The sequence below is a fragment of the Propithecus coquereli genome, unplaced genomic scaffold (assembly GCF_000956105.1).
Source record: "Propithecus coquereli isolate 6110/MARCELLA unplaced genomic scaffold, Pcoq_1.0 Scaffold24, whole genome shotgun sequence".
In the NCBI taxonomy this organism is placed as follows: Eukaryota; Metazoa; Chordata; class Mammalia; order Primates; family Indriidae; genus Propithecus; species Propithecus coquereli.
Window position 1 is genome coordinate 4,971,253 of NW_012147952.1, and position 10,223 is coordinate 4,981,475.

At 36.4% G+C, this 10,223-nt stretch overlaps 1 protein-coding gene across 1 annotated transcript in view; it reads left to right on the forward strand.

Moving 5' to 3' along the window:
* MYO6 (myosin VI) overlaps window positions 1-10,223 on the forward strand; it is a 168,695-nt gene that overhangs the window by 57,242 nt on the left and 101,230 nt on the right. Inside the window, exons 2-5 of the mRNA XM_012646043.1 lie at window positions 2,491-2,564; window positions 4,354-4,483; window positions 6,410-6,515; window positions 8,947-9,007. Of these exons, the coding sequence (XP_012501497.1) occupies window positions 2,491-2,564; window positions 4,354-4,483; window positions 6,410-6,515; window positions 8,947-9,007 (371 nt within the window). The remainder of the gene's footprint in view (window positions 1-2,490; window positions 2,565-4,353; window positions 4,484-6,409; window positions 6,516-8,946; window positions 9,008-10,223) is intronic.

A 10,223-nucleotide genomic window follows, 5' to 3' on the forward strand; every position in this document is an offset into this window, starting at 1 on the left:
TAAAAATTGTTTTTAAAATTTTTGTATTTTTTTGAGTATAGTTAAATCTATGAATAATTAGGCATAAAAGGTAAACAGTTCACATGAAAGATTACATGTAAATAGCCCAATCAAGTAATCCTAGGGCTGGCTACTAGGAGAGGGTCGTAGGAAAGAATTTTTAGGAGGAGTAGGAAACTGTTTCTGAGACCTCTGTGAACATCCCCTTTAGGGAGATGTAGACAGTTGAGACTTATCATTTTCATTCTGGCAAACCAAGAGTTCAGGTATCTTCCTCTCTATCTTGCCTTTTCCATATCCTCATAAAAACAGAATAGCCCGAGTAGCATGATTTAAGGAAAGACCCTCCTGTCCAAATTTTTATAGACATTGGAAGATATTTCCAATGACCAGATAGGCATTCCTGAGAAGGCAGCTGATGAGTGTGGGAGGAGGTAAAGAAAGGAGACCAAGCAGTCATTCACATGTCAGTATAGGTTTTTATGATTAGCTTTCCCAGGTGTACTGTAGGATCAGGAATTCTTACTTAGAGAAAGCAGAGACAATACCATACAACCAGGTATTTCAGAGGCAGGTGAGAGATAGAGGAGTAGTTGAGCGGAGTGCTTTGGTTAAAGAAAGAGCAGCGTGTAGACTAGGCTCCTGGGAGACGAGGGTAGAAGAGCAGAGACATTGAAAGGTGGGTGACCAAACACCCAAACCAGATATGCCTCTGCTGCCTAATCCTCTCCAAATCCTTCCTCAATCAAAAGAAAGCTGCCATTCAACTATTAGGTGCCTTTACTCTCTTCTTACTCTGCTTTATTCCACCCCAAGTAGCATTAGAAAGCAGTGAGGCATGTGTCCTTGGAAAGCGAACTAGCTGCATTATATGAGTGCAGAAAGCCAGGGCAATCTTTGTTGAGGCAGGTCTAACAAGAGGCTCTGTTTACCAGCATTGGTTAGTTGTTGAATTGTGTGTTAGGCCTACACTACACTGCACATGCAGTGTAGGCCTGTGTATAACTTCAGTGAGGGATCATACAAACAAACAAATGAATCAGGCAGCGTCCTGCCCTCATGGATCTGGTTTAGCAGCCAAAACCAGATGTGTAAAATCATCATCGTCATAATGGCAGTATGTGGTAAGCACCATAAAGGAAGTACCAAGAAGAGTAGTTTTGTTGGTGGTGGCGAGAATGGGGAAATATTCTTTGTGAGATAATCTTTGAACTGACCTTAAAGGACAGGTAGATTTTTTGACACCTAGCGATGTAGAGGATGTTCTAGGTGGAAGCCAATGCACGAATGATATCTGGGTTTGATAAATAGTTTAGTCTGCCTACAAATTAGACCATATTAAAGTGAGTTATGGAAAATTATATGAAAAGGTTATGAATGCAGCTTTAGTAAGAGCCTTGATCAGACTTAAATATAGACGTTGATAGTTGATAGAGACCCACCGATGTTTTCATGAGGAGGAGAAAGTTTTAATTAGGGCTTTAGTTTGTTGATGTGCAGAGCAGTCTGGATTAGAGAGGAGAGAGACTGAGGTAATAGATAAATAAGAGTCTTCTGTGACCACAAAAGAGGTAATGAGACCTAACTGGGGATTGAAGCAGTAGAAGTGGAAAAAAAGGAGAGATGTTCAGAGATTCAGATTATGCTAATGTTTGAATGCCTGCTATGAGCCTGGTACTATACCATACTTTTTCACATGGCATAAATACTTGCAAAGTGGTTTAGAATAAGGAGGGAGAGAAAAGATGTTTCTGGTGTTGACTAAAGTTTACGATTTGGATGATTTGAGAAAATGGTGGTGCTAAAGGGGGAACAAGGTCGTCAAGGAGTGCTTTTTGTCTATTCTAGCTGGCAGTTGAAATGGATCTCAGAAGATTGGAGGGTTTGAAGAATAGATTGGGAGTCAAGTCTGACATCTCAGTAGAACAGACATCAGAAAAACAAGATATGTATTTTGATTCTGCCATTAATTAGATTCATATCTGGGTTAAGACATATATAATTTCTCCAGGACTCTTAGTTTCTCATGTCGGTTGTGAGGGTCTAAGTGAATGATTTCATGGTCCCTCTTCATTCTAGATTTTATCTTCTGTGTTTTATTTGTAAAATTATGAGCATCAGACTGGATTAGTTTCATCACTTTGTTTTGTCAGAAGTGTATTAATATCAGAGCTATCTATAATAGTACTTTCCACTTGAATTGTACTTCTTAACCAACCTTCATCAATGTGTATGCACTGGCACTCACTAGTTATACTCCCCTAGTTGGAAATTCATTAGTTAAAATATCACTGTAACACACAGTGTAACCTGGATATATTTTAAACCAGCCTCTGGGGTTTACATGGACCCGGGTTTTAAAAAGATGGAATTAAATGTAACCTAACAGGTAAATTTTAGGTTGGATCAAAGTGATTCAAATTAGGATGGTATTGTTTTATTTTACTTTTTTCTTCCATTATCTAATGATTTACAAATTTTATGTTTTAGGTTCACTAATGTATTTAAATGAAGCCACACTCCTCCATAATATCAAAGTTCGATATAGTAAAGACAGAATTTATGTAAGTATTTTACCTATGGTTTGAGTTTTTTTGGAGATAATTATTTTACATGATGCTGTTTGATTTTGTCAGTCTTGAAATTTTCTAACAGAAAATCGTGCCTGATCTGAGTTTGTTGAATAGAGTGTGAGTTCCATGAGGACAAGGATTTTTTCTAATATACTGCTGTAACTCCAGAGCTGACAGCATGCCTAGTACCTAATAGGCACTTAATAAATATTTTTGGAGTGAAATAATGAATTCAGAGCATCATCTAATGTCTTTTAGACTTAAAAATGTCCGATTTGAGTATTTTAAAAAACACTATAATTATTTTGGGTTTTGATTTCTTATTTTTGGTATATGTCTGTAGATCTGTTTAATTAATTCACTTTCCACATTGTTTTGCAGAGAATGTAAAGCAACCTATAAGAAATATATATTGACATTAAAAATTTGAATGAGGAAAAAATGTAGATTAGAATAGGAGGCAGTATCTGAGGAAATATCAAGAACACAGAAATGCTGATCATAGAGTCTAAATAGTTGCAATATTTCATTAGACCCTATTTTAAAAGTCTAGAACATTAAAAAATTAAACACAATGTTTTCAGTGCGAATAGTCAAAGTTTGTACCAAATCATTCAGAGAGATACTTAACTAGTATTTTAAAATTATTAATATAATCATTTATTGGGCATGTATGAGATTTTATTCTAATAAGACCTAGTGATAGATTCCTTTGTTGGCTGGAGATAAATTACCCCACTTAGTTCTCTTGTTATAAAGATGGACTCTTCATTATTTTTGAACGAAGAAAACACATGGCTTCTTTGACACTTACTAGATCAAGTGACAGTCTTAATCTTTTATATCACTATCAATTTGCCTGATTGTACTGACTTAATTCTGACTAAATTACATTTAGTCTTTGCCATCTGTCTAAGTAGTGACAGCTGGGAAATAGAACTAATGTAGTCTATTCCAAAGCAGTTTACTTGCCGTCTTCCGATTGTATACAGTATTAAGACTTTTCTCCTTGATTTAAAAAAAAATCAACTAAAGAGTATATTTAGGTTTAAACGTCTATTCTTGATTAGAAATATATTTAGAAGCAAAATTCACTTAATCAGCTGACTCATGTTGAGCATCTTGTGTGTGCTGAATTCCAAACTTAAAAGCAAGTTTAAGTTGCTCATTAAACATTTAATCCATCAATTTTCTAGGCAATGGTTAGCATATGTTGTTTTGTAGAAATCTAGGACCTCATGGTCACCTCAGGCTAAATCAGTCCTTGACAGTCAGTGATGGGGACAGACCTAGAGGGTCCCATGAGCAATATTAAACTCTTCAGTAGCAGGATGAATAAAGTAGGTGAGGAATATAGATGACCAAAACTCAGCTATCAGAATAGAACTATGGGAGTAGATTTCGTAAGTAGAGTCAACAGAAGCACCCTCAGTGAGACAGAGGCTAGAGACTCAGATCTCTGTCTGTGGTGACGCCATGCACCTGGGAAAGCACATGGGAGGAGAATATTTTCTTTGAGTCAGACGTAGGTGGGAAGAGAGAATCTTGGCTTTGAATATGCTGAGTTTGAGATGCCTACCAGTGAGAAGATACAAATATTTAAGAGTTGGAGAAATACGGGTCCTGTAGAGACCAGGGAATATTTAGGGCTGATTTGGGAAACCCGGTTATTTAGAGAATTGAAATTTGCTGTATTTTATTTCTTTATTCTGTAAGCCTTGTTTAGCTTTAAATGAAAACAGTAATTGGAAATTTTTATGTTTATGCTTTCCTTATATAGACATATGTCGCCAACATTCTGATTGCAGTGAACCCATATTTTGACATACCTAAAATATATTCTTCACAAACAATAAAGTCGTATCAAGGAAAATCACTTGGGACAATGCCACCTCATGTCTTTGCAATTGGTAAATAATTTAGTTGTGTTTTAATTTTTGTCTTTCCTTATATTGTACAAATTTACTTAGTTTTTCTTCTGGATTAATAAAAGATAGCATGAATTGAATGTGTATTTTGGAGGACCTGTATGCATCTTGGGTGTATCAACATTGTTAGGAGTAGGTATTTTACACAGGGTGGGGAAAAATACTTTTGCAACCAACTCATGGGGTAGTCATACATCATTATCTTTGTGAATGCCTGTGTCCTCTTAGGCATATTTGCCCAGTTGAAAGTAGGACATGATAAAACCTGACCTAATGGTACTTATTGACTCCTCAATTTGAGAAGCTTCATCTTAAAAGTGTCCTCTTTCATGGTTTTGAGGTCCAGGCCTTCCTTTCTTACCAACTCTTCACTTGGGAGCATGTTACATGGGCTAGAATTGAGCTGTAAGAGCAGACTTCTGTGTATCGTCTTGCATCAGGGCTTTACAAAATTAAAAGATTGAAATTGGTATATGCTTCATACCACTGGAGAATCTTTGTGGGAAGACAGTAGTGTGTGTCTCTGTCTTTCTCAGCCTCTCTCTCATCTTGAAGCTCTCCGGCTCTGAGGCACAGAGAAATGGAGTTATTTGATCAGAATTAAAAATTACCCCTCTCCCCACCAGGCACAGAGATGTTAGATAACCCTTTGCATCCAGATGCAACCAAGTAGCTAAGTGATATGTGCTGGTGCTGGTTCTTAGTGCAGTCTGTTTCTCTTTGGGCTTTCCTGTCATGCTTGTGTTTTGGCCTAACTGGACTTCACTTCCAGATTTGGTTGCCCTGTGTTCTGTGTACTACCGGGCAGAGTAAATATGTCAGCTACTTGCAGGGCAGCAGCAAATTTACTTCTGGTTCTAAGAAGCTCTGATGGGCATCAGTATGTTTTTTATTAGCTTGCAAAATGGTACCCAGTCCTTAGAACCTGAATATGAGCAAGCTCATCACTGGAGAGAAGTTATGTATTTGAAATGTAAATAAGCCAGCTTTTATTTTTAGCCTTTTACTGCTAAAAAAAAAAAGTGTTTGGACCCCCTTCTGTTAAAGGGGGTAGAATAGGTTGCTGATAAATTGGATAAAGGGATGTGTGTACTCTTGCATATGATTTGTGTTCTCCCCTTAGAGTAAATGCCTTCTTCATTGGTATAGGTAGCACACAGTCCGAGATGAAAAACAGTCTCACAGAAGCCAAATTGGTCAGGCGCTAATTTTAAATTAAGATTGTTTTACTTTGAGACTGCTTTAGCAGCATAAAATTGTTTTCAACTTGTTCTCTGTAGTCTTAAAATTTAAGATATTTTATAGCCTAAATTGCTGGAATGTAATGAAGTTAGTTAAAAATTATATGTATAAATAATGGCAAATGGAGGAAATTTAAAGTAGTTAATTCTGCCTATCTTCGAAATGCTGATAGATTCTACAAGATGTTTAAATTTAATAGTAGTATTACGGGGGAAAAAAACCCCCACAGATTTATTTTGTAATTATGTATTCTTTTCTCCAGCAGAATTTTTTTTTGTCATATTTCTTAATTGGAAGCTTGTTACTGCTTGCTTTTCACTGGGGACTTTATTAGTTATGCATAGTGAGCATTTTTATCCCTCTGCAGATCTGCTTTGGTGTTAGGGAGAGCTGAGCTATAGCTCATAATTATGGAGACATTCTAGCAAAATTTAATAGTTGTTTATTCGGATATCATATTACTTAGCTGTTAGGGTAACAAGATAGAACATTGAAAGTAAATATTTTTAGAGATATATTGAACACTTTTGAATGATTTTATTTTAAAATTTCGTTAATTATAAACACACATTTATATTTTTAAGAGCAGGTGCTCCTAAAGGGAACTATCATTTAATAATTTTATATTTAATATATTCCTCATTAACATGGTTTTTTTGACCCTAGCTGATAAGGCTTTTCGAGACATGAAGGTGCTCAAGATGAGTCAGTCTATCATTGTATCTGGAGAATCAGGAGCTGGCAAGACAGAAAATACAAAATTTGTTCTAAGGTGTGTATTTAGCTAACCTGAAATATTTTGAACAGATTGCCTTTTTTTTGGGTAAAAAATGCGTAACATAAAATTCATCAACTTAACCATTTCTAAATGTACAGTTTTGTAGTGTTAAGTATGTTCACATTGTTGTGCACCCAACTCCAGGACTTTTCATCTTGCAAAACTAAAACCTATACACATTCAACAATAGTTTCCATTTCTCCACTCCCCCAAGTCCCTGGCAACCACCATTCTACTTTCTGTTTCTATGAATTTTACTATCCTCGATACCTCATATAAGTGGAATCATGCAGTATTTGTCTTTCTCTGACCAGCTTATTTCATTTAGCTGAATTTAAGATTTATCCATGTTGTAGTATGTCAGAATTCCCTTTTTAAGGCTGAATACCATTCCACTGGAATTATATGCCACACTTTGTTTATCCAGGCAAACTTTGTTGGTGGACTCTTGGGTTGCTTTTACCTCTTGGCTATCGTAAATAGTGCTGTTATGAACATGGGTGTGCAAATATTTCCTTGAGAATTTGAACAGGTTGACTTTTAATACCTGGACATACTTTATGGCACAGTTTGGAATGGTGGGCTCTATCCATTTTAAGAAACAGACACCTTGTGTGGAAGCTAATCTACGGATTGTTGAAAGCCAGCTCTGACATGTTAATCACTTGAGGATCCTGGAGGATACCAGCACTGGTTGGGCAAAGGGAAATTTAGAGATGTTCCTTCAAAATCCACCATCGACATTCTATTCTCAGTATATCTGCTGTTGGTATGGTTGAAACCATTTTTTACTTTAAGCTTTTGATGGTTATCTGCCTTATTTCTGCTCTACACAGCTCTCCTTTCAGTGTGTTCCCTTTGCTGCCATTGGACTCTACATTTTGTTTAGAATCATAGCATTTTATAAATGGAAGGAATCATAACACTCATTATAGTTTAGTTCTTTTAATTTACATACCCAGGGAGATTAACTCTAGTGGTTAAGCTATTGCTAGGACCAGCACATTCACCAGGGTTGTTCCTACTGTGTTGAAGTTCTTAGTTGATTGCCACATGGTCAGACCCTTTTTGAAATTTTGCTATCCATTATGTAAATATGTATGCCATTGAGAGTTACTTATTGAAAACCAATTGAAGTGCTTCAGGAGGCTGAGGCCAGGAGTTCGAGACCAGCCTGGGCAACATAGCAACACCCTGACCCCACAAAAAGAATATAAAAAAAATTAGCCAGGCCTCCTGGCGCGTGCCTGTAAGCCCAGCCAGCTACTCAGGGCCCGAGGCAGGAAGATCGCTTGATTGAGCTCAGGAGGTGAAGGCTGCAGTGAGTCATGATTGTGCCACTGTACTCTACCCTGGGCAAAAGAGCGAGACCCTGTCTCTAAAAAAGAAAAAACAATTGAAGAGTTTGTTAATGGCTGTTATATATATGCTATTCTGGTTAAATGAATGCTTTTCAATACTCTTGGATTTCTAAGTGGCTCAATTTTTTTATTCTTTCTCTCCTGTATGTAATAGTCATATGGTGAGTCTATTGTCAATAATGACAATGAATAAAAAGTTAAGAAACTGTAAACTTATAATATAAACTTATATTGTAAATCAAAGCTTATTCTTTGTTTTGAAATGTGCCAGGGAAATAGTTGTTCTATTGCATTTTATCTTTCAGCGTAACATGAAGTGTGATAACTTCCTAATTGTTCCATGGCAAATTGCTTTATTTTCCGTAGCCATAAAGATTGAATTAATAGACTGTCACAAAAGGCTTTGGAATCTCGTATAGTTGAATATGCCCATGTAGTCCCATGTTGCCGTAAGTGTATGATATATTTAAATAGTTGATTAAAATCAGAATATTTCTAAAAACAATTTTAAAAAATGTTGATTTAGGCCAGGCGCAGTGGCTCACACCTGTAATCCTAGCACTCTGGGAGGCCGAGGCGGGTGGATTGCTCAAGGTCAAGGAGTTCCAGACCAGCCTGACCAAGAGTGAGACCCTGTCTCTACTAAAAAATAGAAAGAAATGATCTGGACAACTAAAAATATGTATATTTTTAGGCATGGTGGCACATGCCTGTAGTCCTAGCTACTCGGGAGGCTGAGGCAGAAGGATTGCTTGAGCCCAGGAGTTTGAGGTTGCTGTGAGCTAGGCTAACACCACGGCACTCACTCTAGCCCAGGCAACAGAGTGAGACTCTGTCTCAAAAAAAAATGTTGATTTAGATGTTAAAGGCAATCCAATAGAATTTTAAATAAATTTTAAAAACTATAAAAAAATAGTTTGTATTTAAACATAAATTTGTAATTTTTCAACAAACAGTTCTAATGATCATCTAGGTTTCCGTTTTACATGTGTTAAATAATATTAAAATTATGTTGTGTGCAATGTTATTCTCATCCACATTTTTTAATTTTATATTTTAAATAGATACCTGACTGAATCCTATGGAACAGGTCAAGATATTGATGATAGAATTGTTGAAGGTATTGTTAATTTTTACTTTCTATTGTTAGGCATGTACTGAAATTAACTTATAAGAATCCTTTTAGTGGTCTGGAATGTTCTTCTCTCAGACATGCAAAAGACTCTCCCATCTCCTAGAAATCTTTGCTCAGATATCTTCTTCTCATTTACTTAATGTCTGTGATCTCTTCTCCCACCCCCAACCCATGTAAGCACTAAGAAGGCAGGGGTTTTTGTTTTATATTCCAAACCCCCAGGGTAGCACCTGATACATAGTATAAATATCTGTTGAATGAATGAAAGAAATATAGGCAGCTTTTTGACTTTCTTTTGTTTTGTGGACTTTGGTATTAAGGTGTTTTTTTTGGAGAACTCATTTTAATGGAAGAATATACTTGGAAGGCAAGAGTGTGTAAACTTATTTCCTTAAGCTTTCCATTCTGTATATCCCCTTAGAAAGTCTTCTTGTGCCTCAGTTAGGAGACTCCTGGTCCAGGCTACCATAACGTGGAATCTGTACCCCTCCTCCTGTATCATAGACTCCCCACTTACATTCTTGCTTTTCCTTAATCCAGTCTCTGTATGGGAGTTGGATTGATCTCTTTTCCTTTAAATCTTTTCATGGCTTTATATTGCTCTCAAGATAATGCCCCAGATCTGCACCTTCACCTACAGTCCTCTTTGTGGTCTGATTCCTGCCTCTTCTGGTCTAACCTTGAGTCATATTTCTTCTGACTCCTTATGCTTTAGTCCTGTTGGTCTCCTTGTAGTTCTGTGAGCTGTTTTAGGCTTCTCTAGGCACTCTTTCTCTTTCCCCCTTCCTCACTGTCCTCCACTAGCTACTCAGTAAGTATTTTAGTAGTGATATCAACATGTGTGATGTAACAGGCATTGTCTAATTTGCTTAAAATATGTTCTCTAATTTAAATCTTCATAGAATGAATTAGGTATTATTTTATCCCCACTTTAAAGGAGAAAAACTGAGGTGATAATAAGAGTTTTAGTAACTTGCTGAAGATCATACAGCTCATCAGTTGAGGAAATGGGATATAAACCTAGGCATCATAACCACATATAATACTAAATGCGTATTTTAACACTAGACATTTTAAAGGAAAATTTTAGTTGAACAAAAATTTATTAGGGAACTTCTATGTTTATGCATTTTGCTAGCTCATAGCTAGCAAATTTTGTGTTTTCCACAACTCTATAAAATATGCATTAGATGAATCTAAATCCAA